We start from the raw sequence: 21011 nt of genomic DNA on the forward strand, positions 1-21011 counted from the left end.
AGATTGGGAGCATATCGGCAACTTTCCACTGACACTCTACCAGATCCAGATACTGCCAAAGTGCCACCACCATCCTCCTCTGCTCCTATGCTTCCACTGGGGCATCTCAGTCCAGTTACCTCTAGTCATCTTCCCTGTCTCCTCCCTAAACCCAACCACTTGCTACTGTCAGTCGTGAGATCCAGCACCAAAGGTTTGGTTCTGCTTGCTACTGGCAATGCCTGTTCCCTGTTCACACGCCCCGGTGAGTGAGCTCATCCAGTGTCTGTCCTCCTCCCTCCAACCCTTCCACTGACCAAGACCCCTTTCAGATCCAGCCCCTCTAAGGAAGCTGCAAGATTTCATTTATCATTGCAACGACATGACTTCCCATTCCACACATGGCCTATCACTTTCTGTCCACTCACCTGTTGTTGGGCATTCAAGTTATTCTCATTTCCTGCCTCCAGTGCATTGACCCTTTTCAAATAATTTATTTTTAGTTTTAAGGGAGGGGAAAGATGCCCAGAAGAAAAATCAATGGGTTATATGGAAATTCTGTTCTCATTTTGGATGAATCTTCATTTGGGAGTGAGCATACCTAGCTGAGCTCAGGACTTATTCCTGGCTGTGTTCAATGTGGTACTTGGAGGGTCAAAGCCAGGACAGCTCCAAGCAAAGGGAATGCCTTATCCCCTGTGCTGTCTCTTCCCCAAATTCCCCATAATGTTTTCTATAGAGGCTGACCCAGACAACTTTCCCTGAGAGTGAATGAGGAGCCCTTGTTCCCCACAGCCCCACCAACACTAGTTGTTCCCAGCCTCTTTGATACCTGCCACCCTCCCTGGTGTGAGGTGAGGCCTCATTGTCGCCTTGATTTGCATTTCTCTGATAGTACACAGAGACAATGAGCACTTTGCTTATTGGGCCCCACTCACAACTGCATTATAAAGAGGAGCTGACTTAAATCTTCGTGGGAAAGGGGGACTGACCTCATTCTGGGAAGGCAGGCTAAACAAAAAGTGCCCCTCTTCTCCTACCCGGCTGAGATGGGCCCCTGAACTCTACCCCTTGTCTCTTACTAGGAATATGGATTCGGCTCATCTGTATGAACTCTGCCCCTTCCTCCCTTTGAGTCCATTTTAGGGGGACACTACATGGGGAGACACTGCAGGGAGAACTCTGCCTAAGCAATGAGGATGGCTCCAGACCCCTATAGTCTGTTGGGGGAGGCAGCATTGCCATCTGGGCTGTGAATCGATTCTGACCTGGGGGACAGGAGGTCCCTCAGCCTCTTCTCCAGACCTTTCCCAGGTTTCTGCTTCTCCTCAGGCCTCACCCAGCCCTCTGCTCTCTGCTTTCTTCTCAGGGTGGGAAGGAGAGAGCAGGGAAAGCAGGACAGAGACCCTACACACTTGCCTGTGCTCCTCCTCTCACTCACAGCGTCTCTCCAGTGCTCACCTCCACTAGCTGGGGTGTAGGAGGGCTGAAGATGGCCTCTGGGGTGGCAGAAACAAGCAGGGAGCAGGTCCTAGATGTGGAGGAGAGACCCTGAGAAATACGGTTCTCCCAGGCAGGGCTCCTCAGGCACTAGAACTGGTGGCAAGAGGAAATTGGAGAAAATGGAAAATGGGGAGAAGGAACTCAGAGAAGGTTGGGAATGGGGGTCAATCAATACCGCAGGCCTCTGTGATGGTTACTCCCAGTCCCTCATCTTTGCAATGGTTTCTCTGGGGGGTACAGTTGAGGTTTCATACCCAGTGGTGCTCAGGGGTTACTTCTGGCAAGGCCTGGGGGACCCTATGGGGTGCTGGGGATCTAACCCAAGTGGCCACAAACAAGACAAGTGCCTTCCCTGCTGTCCTCTCTCTGGGACCTGCAGCTGTTTCACAAAACACACCCAGACTCCAGCTTGATCAAGTTCTTTTTTTTTTTTTATTACTCCAGCACCCGACACAATGCAGTGGATCCATGGATCACATCTGCCACCCCCGACCCCAGCAGGCTCGGCCCTCTTTGCTCCTTAGCGGCTCAGCACAGCCTATCCACCAGCGCGCTGCGTAGACACTTGTAGAGGTTGATATACTGCTCCTAAGGACAGACACGGGACGGAGTCTCACCCTGCCCGCCCAGTCTGAGGAAGAACCAAGGATCTGGGTCTCCCCAAGCTGAGTTTCCCTGGACGTGGCCTTGACCACAGCGTCCCCTGGTGGCTACCTGGTGATGCTGCACCTTGTTCCCAGGCTGCCCAGCTCCCCGTCTGCCCCCTTCCAAAGGAGCCCTGGTGCCCCTCACCAATGTAGGCGTCATGAGGTCACAAGCCTGTGACTGCTGCAGGGCCACGCTAAAGACGTCCACGGTGCACTCAGCCCCCGCCTGCTGCAGCAGCTGATCCAGAGCCAGGAAAGTGCTCAGCTGTGCTACACCCTTGCTGCAATTGGCCTGGAGTTAGAGGGGGGTACCTGGGGGTGTAGGGGGAAAGGGAAGGCCATCTAGGAGTGTGGGAACCCATGCCAAGTCTGAGTTCCGGGAAGAGACATTCCACACTGTATCAGCTGGCCCAAGCCCAGGTTAAATGATTGAAAGTCAACTAAGCCCAGGCCAGGGAGAGACTTTGAGGATACTTGGGAAGCCAAGGCTCCCACCTTGGCCACCCCAGGGAAATCCCTGAGCACCAATCAAGGGTAGCTCTTAAGGGCAAGTGAGTGTGACCCCCCAAACAAGACAAACATAAAATATTTTTTATCCCAGAAGAGGGAATCATAGTACAGCAGGCAGCGAAGTTGCCTTGCACTCAGTGGACCTGGGTTCAATTCCCGGCATCCTATATGGAACCCTGAGCCCACTAAGAGTGATCCCTGAGTGCAGAGCCAGGAGTAATCCCTGAGCACTGCAGAATGTGGTCCTCAAAATGTTTTGTTTTGTTTGGGGGGTTATTTTGGGGGAGCCACACCCACCAGCACTCAGGGGTTACTCCTGGCTCTGTGCTCAGATTTCACTTCTGGCAGGCTCTGGGGACCATATGGGATGCCAGGGATTGACCCCAGTTGGCCGCATGCAAGGCAAATACCTACCACTCCAGCCCCCAAAAATGGTTTTTTTAAAACACTATGTCTTATCCTGATAGCCAAGGGCTGAGGAGTCCAGCTCATTATGGCCACTGTGCTCCAACCCCCCCCCCAACCCAAACCAGGGCTCCAAGAGGTGGGGTGCCCTGGCTTGACTGAAAGCCCTACTAGCCACCCCAGCACCTGGAGTGGCTGAGCAGGGTACGTGGCTTCTTCTGGTCCTGGGAGCAGCAGTGGTGGGCAGACATAAGGAAAGCCAGCAGGGTGGAGGCTGACAGCTCCAGCTCGGGCTCCCAGCATGGCATCTGCAGCCACTGCACCTGCCTCTCAGCCCCACTCAGCCCCTGTGGATAAAGACCAGTAGTGTGGGGCCTGGGGTAGCCAAAAGCCCCCAGCTCTCCTGCAACCCTGCACCTACATGGATGACACGCAGGAGGGTGCAGGGCCAGCCAGACGTGCTGCTCTCGGTCACCCAGTGCACTGTGACACTGTCTGTGAGGACCACGGGTTGGCTCTCAGTCGGCCAGAACTCCTGTGGGGGCCAGAGAGATAGTACAGTGGGCAGGGCACTTACCTCACACGTGACTGACCAAGGTTCGACCCCAGCATCCCATAGGATCCATGAAACTACCAGGACTGATCCTTGAGCACTTGCCAGTATGGTCCAAAAAGTGCTCCCAGACCATCAAGGCCTGAGGCCTCTCCTCTGCTCTCTACCCCTCACCTTTTCCCTGGCATCAGGCGGGCACAGAGACACTAGCACATGGGCCCCATGCTCCCACACCAGCTCCCAGAGTTCCTCAGGCTGGGCAGACCCAGTCAGCACCACGTGGTCATGGCCGGAAACTCCACCCTGCAGAACACAGCTGGGTTGGCACCTGGGTGTATTAGGGACCCTAATGGCCATCTGGGGATCACAGCAGGTAAGGGTATATGGGCTACTCACAGGGAAGAGCCAGGCCTTGGGCACCTGCTGAGGAGGGCTCTTCTTCCCCTGTCCCCCACTACTGTCTCCTAGAACAAAACGCCCCGGGCAATGAACATCTGGAGAATAAGGGAGACAGGAAGAGAGTGGGTGACCAAAGTGTTTTCTGAGTGACCCCTCCTGGCCCACCCATGCCCATCAGAGCACTCACAGGGGACAAGGTCCTGCTCATAGCCAGGAGGGGGCATGGGGCAGCGGGCCTGGTCCTGGATGGCCTGGAGCAAGAGCTGGGGGATGAAGCAGCACCCTGAGTCAGGGCCATAGGTTCATGTGCAGCCCACATGCCCCTTCATCTGGCATGGTGCCCACCTTATACTCCTTCACGAAGCCTGCATTGGCGTGGGCTGCTCGCTTGGCACAGGCCTGCTCGAAGCTGGTCACGGAGATGGGCTGGGACAAGCTCGCGGGGTGGTGGCAGGGCCCCCAACTCCAGCTTCCTGTCTTCTCAGCTCTGCCCATGGACAGGATTTAGGAGACTGGGGAGGGGGAACAGTCACCTATGCCCCACTGTGATGGCGGTCCCGGTACATACTCAGAAGGTCTAGATGGTCCCTCCAGAATCTTGCTCAAGAGGCAGCTGTGCAGAAAGATGTACTGGATCTGCAGAGGGCAGGATGGGCACGAAGGGTTACATGGAGCCGAGAGAGCCAGGCTCTGCTCCTTCCCCAGGCCTTCTGGCCCTGCCTCAGGGGACTCACCGGGGTCTGGATCATGAGAGGCCGGTGCAGGCGCAGTGCATACACTGCATTGAACACATCCACTGCCTGTTCCTCCTCCAGCTGCTGCAGCAGTCTCAGCAGCGCCACGAAGGTCCCGGTGCGACCCACGCCGGCACTGCAGGCACAGGGAAAGGTCAGTGACCAGAGCTTTCTACCCCCACCTCACTCGCCTCCCTCCAGGCCGCCCGCACCTGCAGTGCACCAGGATGGGCCCTGTGGCCAAGGAGGCCCGAGCCTGCATCCGCACCAGTTCGGTAAAGACCAGCAGGGGCGTGGGGGCATCAGGGACACCGTGGTCAGGCCAGGTGGTGAACTGCAGCTGCTTCACCCTCCGCTCCTGCTGCTGGGGGCCCTGTGGGGGGAGGGAGGAACAGAGGGAAGGTCCCCATCCTTCACACCCCCAGGATGCCCCAAGTCAAGGTGATGCCTGAGTCCCCCCCCCCATCCGCAGTCTGCAGGGAATATCCAGCAGAAGGGCCAGGAAAGAAGCCCCAGGGGGATCAGAGCAGGGGAAAGCAGATGGAGAGGAGAGCTCAAGCAGATATGGGGTGTCCCATGCTCAGGATGGGGGTGTAGGACTATTATGAGGCACCCTTGCTCTGTTCTGGCCCTGTCCGGGGCACCCACATGCTGCAGCTGGAATTCTCGCCTAGTCCACTCATCTTCAGGTTCTTCGGCCAGGAGGTGGACAGTGATGTGTCCATGGGTGACGGGATTAGAGTCAGCAGGCCAGTAGTGTTCACAGAGCACCTAGGCAGAGGAGCCAGAGGATAGCGCTACTCAGGGGTGCCTTCTGCCTGCTGCCTTCCTCCCCTTCTCTCAGGGCAACACTGGGCTCCGAATGACATGGCAAGACCATCTCTCTGAGCCCCCTGAACTCCAGGGCAGGACAGGACTCAGAGGGAGCACCCCGACTGTGGGAAAGTGCTAAAGATTCCATTTGTGGCAATACCCTGCCAATCGCACCTTCAGAACAAGCTGAGATCTGAGACTCACAGAGCCCAGAGAAAACAGAATCAAGACTGGAGCAGCTCCAATCCTCTCTGCAGGGACCCCACTAAGCTTCCCCACCTCCCCTAGTCTCCTTCCTAAAGGTCCACTCTTGGAGGGGACATGGGTGCCCCTTGGTGGCCACTGCAGCACAGCGCTCACCCGCCCATTCTCCATGCCCACGGTGAGCATGACGATGGTGTGGACCTGCTGCTCCCACACCAGCCGCCAGAAGTCCTCCAGGGTCTTCTTCAGAGGCCCCTGGGTGGCGATGAATTCCTGCGGGTGGCTGTGCCCCTGTGGGGGCGAGGACAGGACAGCATGACACCAGATCGGATCCCACCTCCAGCTGGGCTAATGTCCCCATGTGTTCTCCCAGGCCCTGTGTAATGTCCACGTATTTGTGTGCACAACAGCCGAGGGGGTGTGAAGGGATAAGACAGACTTCATGAGCACCAAGGGACCAGACATGCCAGAGACACTCCCTGCTACCCTTCAGGAACCACATCTGCAGACTTCCCAGCCCCTTCTCTTCTTTCATGTCTATCAAGATTCCTCTCATCCTTCAATATCAAATGCCTCTTTCCTTCAGGAAGACTGTCTATTTCTTTTGTTTGTTTTGTTTTATTTTTGGGTAACCCGGCAGCACTCAGGGATTACTCCTGGCTCTACACTCAGAAGCTAAGAAATCGCTCCTGGCAGGCTCAGGGGACCAGATGGGATGTCGGGATTTGAACCACCGTCCTTCTGCATGCAAGGCAAATGCCCTACCTCCGTGTTATCTCTCCAGCCCCAGAAAGACTGTCTTGATTTCTCAGGTGGATCAATCTTCTGCTCTTGAACATACCCTGGACACCATCCTTGTTTTCTTTTTGTTGTTGTTGTTTGCTTGTTTTTTTGGGGGGTTTGGGTCACATGGGGGCTACTCCTGGCTCTACACTCAGAAATCGCCCCCTGCAGGCTGGGGACCATATAGGATGCTGGGATTTGAACCACCGTCCTTCAGCGTGCAAGGCAAATACCTTACCTCCATGCTATCTCTCCTTCCCCATCCATCCTTGTTTTCTTATGCTCTCTTTTTCTCCCCTCTCTCCCCACCACACGTCTCTCTCTTTCTCTCTCTCCCCACCCTTTTTTCCAGATTATGGCTAACTCAGATCAGTTCTGTTTCCTAACCCAGCTCATAGCAGAACCCTAACTAATCCATAGGACTGGCTGGGGGTCCTCAGGAGCACAGCACTTGGCTTGCACAATGTGAGGCCCCAAGTTTAATTCCCCAGCCATAACAGGAGGGGGAAAAAAGCAGTCCTTTGGATTCACTGCAAAAACACAGCTGGTGGTTCTGATGGTCAGGATTCCGGCGAGACCTCTGCCGTGTGTATAGCAAACAACTCCCCTGCCCCTCCCTCGAGATAGCCCTTACCGGGATGAAGTTGGCATTGATGTAGTCAGAGTGGGGCTCCCCTTCCAGCTGGGCCAGCCGAACCCGGGAGTGGTCATCTGCAGAGATGACCACGCCCATTCAGGGTCAGGGTCATATGGACCCTGACCCCACCAAGTCCTATCCTGTTAGATCCCATCCTTTCCCCTATCCTGAAAGGCCCCCAACCGGGATAGGTAGCACCCATTCAGGCCCCGCCTAGCTGTGGACCCACCCACTCAGACCACGCCCCGTATGGCCACGCCCCCTCTAGCCCTGCCCAGGCCCCGCCCTCGCCCACGCGCGCCCCAACTCACAGGGGAGCACATGCGGGTAACGGTTCTTGGTGGCATTGGCAGGATGCTGGGCCTCCAACCTGGGCTGCTCCCTGCCCACCTCCTTCAGCTCCTGCACAGATGGGGAACAGGCCTGGAGGCTGAGCACCACATGGGCACCCCAGGGCAGGGACAAGGGTGGGGTTCCCCTCAGGACTTCCCACCAGGGCATCTCTTCCAAGGCCGGCGGGCAGTCAGGTACCTCAAACTCCTGGAAAAAAGCCTGGTTCGCATGCGCACTCTTGGCCTCGAAGTTCTGGCGGAAACTGTGAAGCGGGATGGGCCTATGGGTCCACCTGGTGGGAGAGGAAGGAGGAGGAGGGAGAGGAAGAGGAGGAAGGTCCTCCCTGAGTGCTCGGGGTTCCCCACCAGTGGGAACGGAGCCCTCCATGCATTGCTGGGAGTTGCGGAGACTCTGAACCGGAGGAGCCCCCAACATTCTAAGCCCCGTGCAAGTGGGGCGAGGGGGGGAGCAAGGGGGCGGAGGGGGAAGTGTCCAAGATGGAACCGCTTTTAGGAGCCGGTGCCAAGGAGGGAAGCAGATTTGCTGTGGGAGCCAGAAAAGGAGGCCACACTGAGCAGCCCCCAGGGGCTAGGCCTGGAGGAAAGTGTAAAGAGAGGAGAAAGGAGAAAACAAAAAAAAAGAGAAGAGAGAGAGAGAGAGAGAGAGAGAGAGAGAGAGAGAGAGAGAGAGAGAGAGAGAGAGAGAGAGAGAGAGAGAGGAGAAAGGGAAGAAGGATGAATAGGGAGAGGAGGAGGAAGAGGGAGGAAGAAGTGGAGGAGGAGGAAGAGGAAATGAGAAGGACGAATAAGGGGACGAGGAGGAAGAGAGGAGAAAGACAAGGGGAGGTGGGAGAGGAATGAAGCTGAGTGGGCAGTGTCCTCAGAATCAGAAAGGGGCTGGCGACACTGCCAAGGGGTGCTTGGTGCTCAGGAGGAAGCAGCCTCCAGGGAGACTGGCAGGGCATGCCCAAGATGGGACAGTGCTCACCGAGGGTTGTAGGCTGTCAACTCCTGGGAAAAGCGCTTCTTGTGGACCCTGTGAAGGTTGAGGATGAGGAGGCTGGTGGGGGCATCAGGGCCTGGAGATAGGCCCCTACTCCCCCACTCACCTCTGCCCCTTCGCCCTCCGGCAGAAGCACAGCAGCAGGGCTAGCAGGCCACAGAGGATGAAGGTGCCGCCTCCAACAATGCCGGCTAACAGCGGGAGAGGCAGCACCATCCAGGGGATGTTGGTTCGGGGCTCTGGGGGTAGGGAGGGCAGGGAAAACGTAGCCCTGAGCCCACTGTCCTGGATGGCCGGTGACCTCCCCCAGACTGGCCCTCTGGGTGGAGTGACACCCTTGGCCTCAGCCCGAGTCTCAGACGCTAAGTCCAGGTCAGAGACAACATCGGGGGTGGGGGGAGGACCATCTCCCCAGCAAGAGCCCCAAAGAGCAGGCAGAGCTTGGCTTCCTGGACCTCCAGAACTGAGCCACCCCATAGGGCAGCTCCCAGCATTTGAAATGTAGCCATCAGATGCGCATTAAAAGTTCAGCCGGGATGTCAAGGACTTAGGAAGAACAAAAAGTATAGCAGTGGTGACATCATTTTCAAAAGCCGGTCACATGCTGGCATGCTATTTTTGATAGTGTGGTTTAAATAAAACATTACTAATCTTAATTCACTTCTTTTTATCTTTCACTAATGTAGCTCTGAGGAAGTTTTAAGTCACATCTTTGGCTCCACATGGGACACCCAGTGTAGAATTTCCATGGCGGGGAATAGCAGTGCAGGGTGGGGTGACTCTAGTTGTCACAAATCACCTCGCTGGCCCCAGCCCCCTGGCCATGCCCCTGTTTAGGAGCACCTTTCTCCCCCTGTGCCAGCTCCTCTAGGCAGGACTTGTGCTTTGAGGGCCTAACCTAGTCCTTCCCCTCCTGTTTGGAAAATGACTTCTGAGGAAGGGGCCCAACACTGAGTCCCCACCCTAGGGGCATCCTACCTGAGAAAGCAGAGAAGGAGACTGTGGTCTCAGGAGCCAGGCGCCTGGTAAAGGCCACAACGCCAAACCTGGGGTCAAGAAACAGGACACTCAGGAGGAGGATAAAAGGGTAAAGGCTTTCCCAAGACACAAAGCATAAGCCACAAACCCCAGATGGAAATGACTGAGCTGAGTGCCCCCCACAACTGAGAAACAGTTATCCCCTGCCTACAGGACCTTAAAGCCCTTAGCATCACTCTGGCAAATGGACCCCAAATCTATCGCCCTCCATACTGAAATCAGAATTGCTGAGACAGGGGGATGGTGCCTCTCAGCTTTGCCCACTGAAAGCCCCATCATAAAGTCTATGTATGACTCAGGATATATGGGCCAGACTCAGGCCAAAGAGCAAGTACATGACACAGAGGCTGCATGATGGTCGCCGCCCTCACCGATACTGGGCACCCGGCTTGAGTGGCCCATTGCATATCTCCTGGGTTTGACCACAGGTGTCTGTGCCCATTAGCACCGTCCAGGATTGAGGTACGGCCCAGGGCCCTGGGTAGAAGGGGTTGGGGAGCAGGATGGCCAGGTAGGAGTCGTGTCCTTGGTAGTAGTGGTGGTACCACGTGTGGTTGATGGCTTCCTGGGGCGGCCGCATCACTGGGAAGGCACAGGGGTGAGCAGAGTAGGCAGAGTAGAGCCATGGGGCTATGAGGGGCAGCAGAGGCTCCACCCCGCATCCCTGGCCTATTCCCCTCAGCAAAATGTTCTTGAGCTCTGTTCTCGATGCCACCCTCAGATCTTCTGGCTTCCCAACTCAGTGCTGGGAGCCCCATCAAGTCCCCTGCTGCCCTCTAGAGCCCGGCACTCACAAGAGGAGTTGGTGGTGGCAATGATGCCAAACCACTGGATCTGCCCGTTGTCCTCGCCGAACATGCCCCGCTGGATGATGACCCCCATCCCTGTCCCAGGCTCCAGCTGGGGTGCCACGGCTAGCTCAGGAGGGTGCCAGGCTGGAGATGGAGCCAAGTAGAGTCAGGCTCTGGTAAGGAATGGGGTTGCACATACACCCCCATTGCCCAGTGTCTCCCCTGCTGGGGATTGACGGATCAATAGGGCAAAAACTGGAAGTTATCAGGCCATCAGGCACATAAGAGTGGCAGGATTCAGAGCAGGGTCAGATGTAAGAGCGAGCAAGCCCCCACAGTAAAATCAGAGCAGGAAGCCAAAGGTGTGGGGTTGGGGGACTGGTGGCCACTGGAATGCCCACCCTTACCCTCAGTAGTGGTGCCACACACGAGGGTGACTGTGCGGCTCCACAGGCTGTTTCTGCCCAGCACAGTAAGACTGAGGCGGTAGGAAGTGTCTGGCACCAGGCCGGTCAGCACCAGGGCATCTCCAGAGATGTTGGCATGAAAGACAGGTTGAGCGCCACCTCCCGCCACCAGCTGCTCCACCACCACCAGGCAGGCGTCCAGCTCCCCCACAGGCAGCGTCCAGTTCAGGGCCAGGCGGGTGGCCTTGGGCCGGCACAGCACATCCTGAACAGGCCCAGGTTCTGTGGGCACCAATAGATGTGAATTGTGGGACAGATCAGTGCACCCCAGAAGGATAGCGCCTGGGCCATAGGCTCTCAGAATTACCAGGAAAGGGCATCTCTCATGCTTTTACCTACTTCTGGGGGAGGCCATAGTCAGGGATACTTGAGGGGCTACTTTTTACTGGGGGAAAGTCCTGGGGAGCTTAGGGAAGCAGATGGGCCAGATGGAACTGCTTCCCCGCTACAATGCCTGTCCACCTTCCTGCAGTGTTGCCTTCCCAGGCTAGGAGGAATACTGAGGCCATACCTAGTTAGGCCTCCCTAGGGATGGGGCACTGAAGCCCTAGTCAGGCCTCCTGGCTCAGGTCCTGCCTCTCAGAGCACCATCAGTTCCAGCTGCTACCAACATACCAACAGGGAGCACCACAGGCTGAGTGGCCACCTCGAGCGGGCCAGCCCGGCACAGCACAGTCAGGGAGAGGTTGCGTCCAGGCGTGAGGTCCCTGAGGACCAGGAGGGCTTGGCCCAGCTTCAGTGGTTGCTCCCAAGAGAGATGTTGCACCTCCGAGAGATGAGCATGGCATAGCCCCTGCCCCAGGGGACCGCCGGCCCAGGCCAAGGTAATCACAGCCTTGTCCGCCTGCATGGACACCAGCAGCTCGTTGGGCAATGTAGGCACTGAGGAGGGAAGCAGGTGGGTGAGACTTGAGGATAGGGAGAGGGAGTCCCTAGTGCCAGTAACTAGGGCACCGGAGTCTCCAGGTAGTTCTATCCACCCACATCCCCTCCCTACTGGCCACTCACACGTCCAGCCGGAGCTGTTGGTCACCGCGTGCAGGGGCCCAGCCCAGGAGATGATCTCTGCCTCATACCGTGTGCCAGGAGTTAGATCCACAAAACTCACACTGCCCACCTCAGCGCCCACAAAGCTGGTGCCAGCCGGGACACCCGCCCGATACAGCGTCACCCGGTAGCCCTCCCGACCACCTGGAGCATGTGCCCAGGAGACCTGGAGCCTCGAGGGGCCTTCACTGGTCACATTAACCAGAACTGGGGCAAGAGGCGCTGTGGAGAGAACAAGATATTGGGGGAGTGAGAGAAATGGAGGTGCTAGAGGCTGACAGTGTTCCCTGAGCCCAGGCTAAAGTCAACTCCCAGCACCTCTGAAGCAGCTTTGTCTAAATAAAAGTTTATGAAGGTCCTGGGACCCAGGGAGAGAGCAACAGTGCTGGGAGCAGGCTGGGCATGCAGGAGCCCCAGGTACCTGCAGATGTGGCACCAAAGATAAATCAACAAAAATGTCATCGACAGGCAAAGGGGCCTAAGGTGGGACCCTGTGTACACATGTGGGTGCCCTCAGAGGGTGAATCTAGAGAAAGGACAGGGGCACAGAAGGCAAAGAGCCTTCTCAGCCCCCAGTGGCCTTGACTCTGGACTGCCAGACTCTGAACCAGAAATGGTGAACCCAAATGAAAACCGGAACTGGAACTAGGCTGCCCTGACCTCCTGTGATGAAGCCAGGGTCCTGGCTAAAGTGAAGGTGAGCAGAGGGGTGATTGGTCTTTCCTGAAAGAGTTCTGCATCATCTTCCTCAGTCTGTCAATTTGCTCTCCAGTAACTGAGCACCAGCATGAGGGGTACTTGAAAGCCCCAGATGCAAGGGACAGGCTGGCACAGTATTGAATTAAAAATGAATCTTAGGGGCCAGAGAGATAGCATGGAGGTAAAGTGTTTGCCTTGCATGCAGAAGGATGGTGGTTCAAATACCGGCATCCCATATGGTGCCCCGAGCCTGCCGGGGGGCAATTTCTGAGTGTGGAGCCAGGAGGAACCCCTGAGTGCTGCCGGGTGTGACCCAAAAACAAACAAACAAAAAATAATGAATCTTAAACATGCCCAAACCAGACAGGAGAGCCACTCAAAGGGCTGTGGCATAGGGGGAACCTTGGGTTTGATTCCCAGCAATTCCTGGAGAAGACCCCCAGCCAGCCCCTACCAGCACCACGGCTAGGTAAGCTCAAAACAAATCAACAATAACAACTTTAATAGGAATTTAAATTAATAAATTTGATTGAATTGCATTTAAATAATAATTAAATATTATTTAAGTTTAGGTAAAACAAAGTTTAAGTAAAAATACCTCATCCCCTGGGGTCAGATAGTATAGCAGGTAGGGTGCTTGCTTTGCACACAGCCAACTGGGGTTCAATCCCTGGCATCCCAAATGGTCCCATGAGTATCACCAGGAGTAAGCCCTGAGCATTGCCCATGTGACCCAAAATTAAACAAACTAAAGAACCTCATCCCCATGCTGGGAACAGGATTCAGAAGAGGCGACAGGTGCCTGGGTCTGGACAATGTCCTTTTTGCCTTTTTGCCTATCCCCAGGACCTGGCCTCAAACAACCCATCAAGTTAGCCACCCCCACCACCCCCTGGGCAATCTGGGACTGGCTCTGGCATCTGAAGAGAATCGAGACACTACAGTAAGGGATGAGGTACAGGTACATGAGATCACCAGGCCTCCTTCCTCCCCTAACCCTAACCCTAACCCTCCCCAACAACAGCAGTGTCTAGGCTGTCTTCTGTCTTGCTGGATAGGATGTACATGGACTCAAAGTCACACTAACTAAACTTAAGACCCAAGACCCCTCTCAGGGCTACAGAACAAAAGCAAATCATCACTTTCTCTCTCTGGGCCTTAGTTCCTGAGTCAGTGAAAATATCAGAGAGCACACAGCAGAGCAGAAGGAGATGGGTAATTGCCAGTGAAGGAGCCAGGGACTTGAGGTTGACTGAGCACAGAGGAGAAAGTGTTGATGGCTGTAGGTTGTAAGTTGTAGGTGGGAACCTCCAGGCTGCCAGAAAGTTGGGGCTCTCCACAAGGAAGTGGGATCTCCTGGATCCTGGGAGTTGGGACAGCCACAATCCCCCAGACAGCAAAAAGGGAAGGACTCATCGGCCTGGCAGAGGGTGCAGTGTGGCACCCAGGCATACCAGGGCCCTGCAGCTCTGGAAGCCTCCCCAGAACTCTCACTCACGTGTCCAGCCAGTGGTGTTGGCTCTGGTGCTCTCATCTGGCCCCCGAAGGCTGCTCAGCTGTATCAGAAACTCGGTGCCTGCGGGCAGCTTGGCCCAGGAGAAGTTCTGAACACCAGCCTCTAGCCTGGCATCACTCTCCAGGGCCAGGGGTCTTAGGCGGTGCAGTCGCAGCCGGAAGCCATCCCAGGCCCCAGGTGGGGGGCTCCAGGATGTCCTGAGGGCAGGGGGTTGAAACGTCCACCCCAGGCTCAGATTGGCAGGAGGGGCAGGGACTGCAAGAAAAGAAGCAGCAGGTCTGGGCTGGTTGAAGCCCAGGTCACTGGCTCTCCCAGCTCTGCCCCCTCCAAACATGCACTCCTCAAAACCAGACTTTATCAGGAAGGCATGAAGCCCACCCTGTTCCCACCCACCTCCTTCTGGCACCTGCGGCACCCCTCAGGGCCCTGGACTTTAAGCTCAGAGAACCCATCCATCCCCTCCAGTTTGTTACCCTCAATGGGCCTCCTCCCTGATCATTTCCCACCTTACTCTCCTTCCCTGACTCTCAGTGCCCTTTTCTGATCAAACTGAGCCACATAAGATTGCTAATATTCAGGGCCGGAGAGGTGGTGCTAGAGGTAAGGTGTCTGCCTTGCAAGTGCTAGCCAAGGAAGGACTGAGGTTCGATCCCCCAGCATCCCATATGGTCCCCCCAAGCCAGGGGCGATTTCTGAGCTCAGGAGTAACCCCTGAGCATCAAACCCCTGAGCATCAGTAACCCCTGGCCCAAAAAAAAAAAAGATTGCTAATATTCACTATTAGACTATAGTATAGTGTACATATTCCTATCAATGCATTTGCATTATTATCTAATAAAGTACAGAAAATAATGTACATTGTTTAAAGTAATTTTCTTATTTTGTTTCTGGGCCACACCAAGCAGCGCTCAGGGGCTACTCCTGGCTCTGTGCTCAGAAATTACTATGAACAGGCTTGGGAGGCCATATGGAATTCCAGGAATCGAACCCAGTTCACCATGGAAAAGGCAGATGCCCCACCCACTGTATTATCACTCAGACCCCTAGAAGTAGTCTTATTTAGGAAATAGGAGTGAGGACAGAGATGGAGAGAAAGAAGAGAATCCCGTGAGCTGGGATACAGGGTCTAGCACATTGTATGCCTATATTACCAGCATCTTCTTTATCTTTACCATGTTCATCTCTAGATTATAATAAGTGCCAACATTAGCATGTTCTTCTATGTAATAGCTGCTTACATTACTGTGTTTACCTATAAATCTTTATCAACTTATACCAGGATTATGTCCTGATAAATCCATCTCAAGTTGAAGATATCATACACCAATAGAGCATTCAGCACCTTCTCCACCCTCAGACCACAGGCACAGACTGTAGCTAGGCGGAAACTTGGTCTGCATAGCCCACATCACATACAACATTTCCGCCCTCTCTCCCAACGCCCTGAAATAGAACTGTTCTGCATGTGGAAAGCAGTTTGCAAAGTATTGCTTACTTGGGGCAGGAGCCAGGCACCAACAGGCCAGGCCTCATGTCAGGCACTCTGAGAGAAGCCCACAAGGCACCTCACTAGCCCAGGAAGAGACGGAACACAAAGTACGTATTCTGCCAGAAGCAAACATTTCCACAGCATCATGATGGCATGAAATCTTACATTGACCACTGTGATGGTGGTGGTGGTGGGGGGGGTGTTCCTGTATTTAGAGACCCCAGGCTTCCTTAACCATCTTTTCTAGGTAGTTCCCTTTCCTACTCTTGAACAGCAGCACCTAATCCCATTCGTGGAAAACAAGAGGCGATCCTTTCGTGCCAGTGGGAGAGACAGGGCCAGGGCAGGAGAGGTGCTAAATGCTTTTAGTTTTGATCTTTGGACCGGCTGGGGCCTGAGTACGCAGTGGCCAGAATCCGCCTAATGGCAGAAGATGGAACTGCATGCAGGTGGGTCTGGGTTCCCCTGCACCCTAACCACTGTGGCTGCCACACCCAAACCCATCCCCTCCAAGGAACTCACGGGTGCAGGCTCGAGTCCTCCGGGGGCTGGAGCTGCTGTTCCCTGCCCAGGCCCACACAGATACAGAATAGCAGGAGCCGGGCATGAGGCCCCTCAGCGTCAGGCTGGTGTTCCTTGGACCCACGTCCACATGGCTGTCCTGTGACTTCGGGTCTCCCTCCTGGTGCCAGGCCACACCATAGCCTTCCAGGTCCCCAGGTGAAGCAGTCCAGCCAATAGCCAGGTCAGAGGGGTTAGCCCTACCAGAGATTTCCAGGGACTGTGGTGGCAGAGGCCCTGCAAAGAGATGCAGTGGTTTAGGGGACCATATCCCACTGCCTGACCCCCAGCTGCCCTAGGCCTCTCAACTCCCCAAAACAGGGCCAGGAGACAGATAACTGAAAAGTCTGGGAACAATTTTCACTTCTTACAGAGGTCCGGGCCAGAGGAGGGGCCCCAACCCTTCCCTGCCACCACCAGCACCCAACAGTGCTCAAAGGGCCATGCTGTGCCAAGCATCCAACTCAGGTCCTCCTGCTCAGTATGGCTCCATTACCTGAGCCTCATCTCCAGCCCCAGCAGATGTGTTTGAGAGAAAAGTCCCAGATCCACAGAAAGAGACCTGGGATGCCAGTGACACAGAGATGTCAGCAGAGAGGCCAGGGCTCCTCCATGTAGAGCACGTGACCCCATCCTGTTTTGCTACAGTTTGGAGCCTGACCATGGCTGAGTCCAGCTGTGAACACCTCCAGATGGGACCTGACTGTCTCCCTGTTTCAGCACCCTCATGAGGGACCCCACCCTAATGCCCATCAGCACAAACTTACCATCTAGCCAGACACTGGCCTGGGTGCTGGCATGATGGGGTCCTGCCAAAACCCTCAGTTCCAGAGAGTAGTGGCCAGTAGGCAGGGGTCCTGGGAAGGTGGCGTTGAGGGCCCTGGGGTCCAGAGAGATGTTCCACTGCAGCTGACCCATGAGCCTCAGCAAATAGCCATCCCGGCCACCGGGCCCAGCCTGCCAGCTTGCCCAGAGCTGTGGGGGTTGGGGGATGAGCTGCAGGTTCAGGGGAGTGGCAGGATCTGTGGAGAAAAGGTGGAAACACTATGAGCATAGCAGAGAATCCTCCCCATGCCAGCTCAGGAGGTAGGAGAGCACCAAAAGCCATGGGGCTGCACTAGGAGGGGTGCATACTCAGGGTGTGGAAGCAGCAGCCTGGTCACTCTCCAGCTATGCCCTCCTGCAGTCATCACCTGACCTCTCATGGACCTCTACCCATACTTGAGGGATAGACCCCCGGAGCCCAGGGGCTCAGGGCCAAGAAGCAACAGAAGACAATGCCCAGCCCCTATCTGTGGACAAGGCTGAGCCCACCAAGGCCCCAGCTGTCGAGACTCATTCAGCTCTTCTTCCACCCTCTGAATCCCAGGGTCTTGGAGCCTTTCACTCCACCTCAGTCCCCTCCACCACTGAGAGGAGATAATATGACCCAGCGAATGCCCATCAGGACCCCAGTACGAAGAAGCATTCGAACAGTGATAGTCATCCACCCAGACCAGTAGAAGGAAGGCCACACCCTGGCCACTCCCTCTGAGCTCCAGATCTTCCCCCACAGGACTCCAAATTTCGAGAGGAACCTCTTCTAGAATACTCACAGGTCCACTCGGTGGCATTGAGGCCCCCCATTTCATGGGGTCCTGCGGTAGCGCTCAGTATCAGCTCATAGCGGGTGCCCGGGGTGAGGTTGCGAAAGGTGTGATTGGTGGTTCCCCGTCTGACCACCGCAGTCAGATTGGTGCCACCTGCACCTCTGAGCATCAGCTGGAGCCAGGCCACCCCCTCAGCCCCATTCCAAGAGGCTTGGAGAACAGTGGTGCTCAGGGCACTCAGCATCAGCTCACGGGGACACACGGGCACTAAGAGAAAGGAGAGCAAAGCCAGGTTTGAGAGAGGGGCCTGCAGGAGCCTGTGGCACTGACCCAGAGCGCTCTGCTTGGGTATCGACTTTGAACACACCCATCACTCCCAGATCCTGCCCCCCACCCCACCCCCATACCTGCCTTACCTGTCCATTGCTGGGCACTGCTCTGGGCGTGCAGACCCCCGGCCTGAGTGATGACTTCCAGAATGTACTCACTCCCTGGAAGGAGGTCACTAAAGGTATAGGCCAGGGTGTCCGGGGGCAAGGAGATATTATGTGCCCATGTCTGGGTCTCTGGGTGGTAGAGGTAGAGCCGGAGACCATCTTGTTCTCCAGGGGCTGCACCCCAAGAGGCCTCCAGGCTGAAGGGGTCTGAGGCACTATGGAGCTGCAGGTCGCTGACGGGTGCAGGCGCTGCAGAGGAAAAGAGAAGCACCAGGCCCCTCTGCAGCAACCACCTGCCAGGAGGCCCTACCACTCAGATTCTGCCCCCAACCACTCACCCATCTGGGCTGTGAGAGTGACGGTGACATTCTGCCCGCAGGGGCGTAAAGCTGTGACCTTCAGGTGGTACCGACTTCCTGGCACCAGGTCCGAGAACTCGAAGCTGGAAGCATTGGTGTGGACCAGGCGCTGCTGGCCTTCAGGGAATGCCGGGGAGGTCAGGCGGGTGAGCCACAGCTCATGTTCCAACCCACCTGGCTCTGGGGAGGCCCAGCTCAGAAAGAGGCTTGTGGGGTGCCCCTGGCTGCTGACGTTCACTTCCAGGGGTGGTCCTGGGGGAAAAGGGATGTGACAAAGGTTCATGTCCCACTGTTTGCCATGGCAGAGCAGAGGCAGGCAGGTCAGAGCCCAGACTGCACTGGAGTGAAGAATTTGTCTTCAAGGAGTTGGCGGGGGGGGGGGGGGGGGGACGGGACTATAACTATAGCACAGTGAGTAGGGCATTTGCCTTGCATGCAGCTGACCAGGGTTCCATCCCTGGCATCCTATATGGTCCCCTGAGCCTGCCAGGAGTAACTTGAGTAACTTCTTAATGCAGAACCAGGAATAACCCCTAAGTGCCGCTGGGTCTGGCCCCCCCCCAAAAAAAGTGGAGGGAGAATGAGTTGGGGGTGGGGGTAGAGTGATAGTTTAACAGGGAGAATATTTGCCTTGCACATAGGCCAACCCAGGTTCAATCCATGAATCCCATATAGACCCCCAGCACCTCCAGAAATAATTTCTGAGTTCAGAAACAGGAATAACCCCTAAATTCTACCAGGTGTGGCCCCACCCCAAATAAGAAAGAGTTAGAATACATGCACACCTGAGCCCCACTTGACCCCCTAGCACCATCAGGGGTGTCCTAGTGGTCCCCAATCTCACAGAACCAGAGTGGTACTGCATCCCAACAACTCAGACTGAATCATTGTTCCTATTGGCTGAGAATGGCCAGGAGGGATCCCCAGTGCACTGACTAGGAAACCCCCCAAGAAGAAAAAAAGAAAAAGAAGTTGGTACTAAACCCCCACTTCCTGTGCCCTCCTGCCCTCCACTCACCCCAAAGACACCTACCATCTGGGTGCCCATCTCCAGGGGACAGGGGCCTGCATGTGTCGTCATCTTCCTGCAGGAAGGAGCAGTGGGCAGGGGAGGAGCCTCTGGGGTCCAAACCTCAGTGAGAGGTAGTGGGGCACAGGCCAAGAGCAGAGAGGAGGCTCAGTGCCCCTGGAAGATGCCCCATGCCCACCCCCCAGGCCTCTCCAAGGACGCCCCAGGTTCCGATGCCACCAGGCAGGCTCTGTCTCCCCATCCACCCTCCATGAGAGCTGCTCAGGCCTAATGCAGACCAGCTGTGGGGCCTGAAGAGCAGAGGGGGCCTGGATGGGCCCTTTAAGGGGGGGCTCCAACCCTTCCTGCCGGGACCTCCTTACCTTGGCCAAGAACCCCCGGAGCCAGAGTAGCACAGAGATCAGTACTGGGGGCCTCATGCTGACGTCTGCAGAGGAGAGAGGGAGGTAGAGGGGAGGAGCTGGTGCCCCCGGGCCCCCCCTGTCCCGCTCACTGGCTGGCAGGAGGGCAAGGGGGGAGGCAGGGCTGCAGGCACTAAAAGCAGGAGAGCCAGGAGCAGGGAGGCCTCTCAGCCCCAGCCTGACCTCCACTACTTGGCTTGGCGGACCTGGGAGTGGAGAAGGCAGGCCTGGCAGGGGCCTAGAGTGGGAAAGGCAAGACTCAGATCCTCCCATCCTTTCCCTCCACTTCCAGGAGAAACATGCTGTGCTGGGGGGCTGTGTAGAGGCCCCAAGACCCTGGGAGCAGAGTAGACCTGGAAGGATACAGGGTGCCTCCATCCTCTTCTACCCCACACCTGGGTTATCTCTGGATTCCAGGGGCACAGGCCACTGCATTGAATGTGGTTCCAGCTCAAGGCTGTGTGCCTGCCAAATACCTTCTGACATGGCTACTGTGCCCCAAAGTTTCTGAGACCTCCCCACATGCCCACAGAAGTCAGTACCTAGATAGGGAAGGCCCGCAGCTTCGAGTGAGGCTAGAGGCAGCCTAAACCTAGGGCTTCTCCCTGATGCTGGTCCTCGGTATGAGACCCCTGAGGCACTCTGGTCAAGACTCTGGGATTCTTTTTTTTTTTTTTTTTTAAGACTCTGGGATTCTTGGTTTCCCTTCACCCCACCACCCCTGTAACTCTAGCAGGTCTTCCTGAGGCCCTGCTGCTCTCTTTCAGCTTGCTCCCACACACTCCACCCAGGGCAGCTTCTGGGGCTGCCTGGAGAGGAAAAGATGGGCGCCAGGGGGAGTAGGCTGCACCCCTACTCAGCTCTAGGGGAAGAATGTGCACTCTACAGCCTTCTGAGGGAGCCGGGGTGGGGGAGCCCCAGCCAGAGACCAGCCTGCCCCTCCTGGCTCCAACTGCTCCAAACCTCAGGCCGCCCACAGCAGGCGGGGCCTGGAAACTGGAAACGGGCTCACTGCGGACTCATCACACTTTCCAGGCCAAGCTGGGCGGCGGGTGTGAGTCTGCGAAGGCATGTGGGCGTCTGTG

General features: G+C 56.1%; 1 protein-coding gene across 1 annotated transcript; it reads right to left on the bottom strand.

The window, feature by feature from the left end:
- Positions 1 to 1192: 1192 nt before the first annotated feature.
- Positions 1193 to 19944, bottom strand: LOC126004354 (receptor-type tyrosine-protein phosphatase V-like). Its single transcript, XM_049770797.1, has 34 exons — positions 19888 to 19944; positions 19529 to 19580; positions 18475 to 18747; positions 18116 to 18385; positions 17706 to 17966; positions 16878 to 17132; positions 16072 to 16347; positions 14043 to 14315; positions 11807 to 12067; positions 11414 to 11680; positions 10739 to 11020; positions 10335 to 10475; positions 9912 to 10122; positions 9481 to 9548; positions 8609 to 8741; positions 8488 to 8535; positions 7699 to 7792; positions 7479 to 7569; positions 7165 to 7241; positions 5904 to 6038; positions 5379 to 5501; positions 4943 to 5103; positions 4731 to 4866; positions 4565 to 4632; positions 4342 to 4483; positions 4184 to 4259; positions 3994 to 4091; positions 3772 to 3900; positions 3466 to 3579; positions 3231 to 3391; positions 2275 to 2410; positions 2018 to 2070; positions 1421 to 1510; positions 1193 to 1340 (listed from the first exon to the last, which is right to left on the bottom strand). The coding sequence occupies exons 1-34, from the start codon at positions 19942 to 19944 to the stop codon at positions 1193 to 1195; spliced, it is 5160 nt and encodes a 1719-aa protein (XP_049626754.1).
- Positions 19945 to 21011: the final 1067 nt, after the last annotated feature.

The sequence above is a fragment of the Suncus etruscus genome, chromosome 3 (genome assembly GCF_024139225.1).
Source record: "Suncus etruscus isolate mSunEtr1 chromosome 3, mSunEtr1.pri.cur, whole genome shotgun sequence".
NCBI classification, from domain to species: Eukaryota; Metazoa; Chordata; class Mammalia; order Eulipotyphla; family Soricidae; genus Suncus; species Suncus etruscus.

Coding starts and splice junctions, on each gene's coding strand:
- LOC126004354 (XM_049770797.1), bottom strand. CDS start 19,944: ATGAGGCCCCCAGTACTGATCTCTGTGCTACTCTGGCTCCGGGGGTTC. Junction 5,104..5,378: donor GAGAATTCCAGCTGCAGCAT/GTGGGTGCCCCG, acceptor CTCCCCCCACAG/GGCCCCCAGCAGCAGGAGCG. Junction 1,341..1,420: donor GTGAGCACTGGAGAGACGCT/GTGAGTGAGAGG, acceptor CACCCTGAGAAG/AAAGCAGAGAGCAGAGGGCT.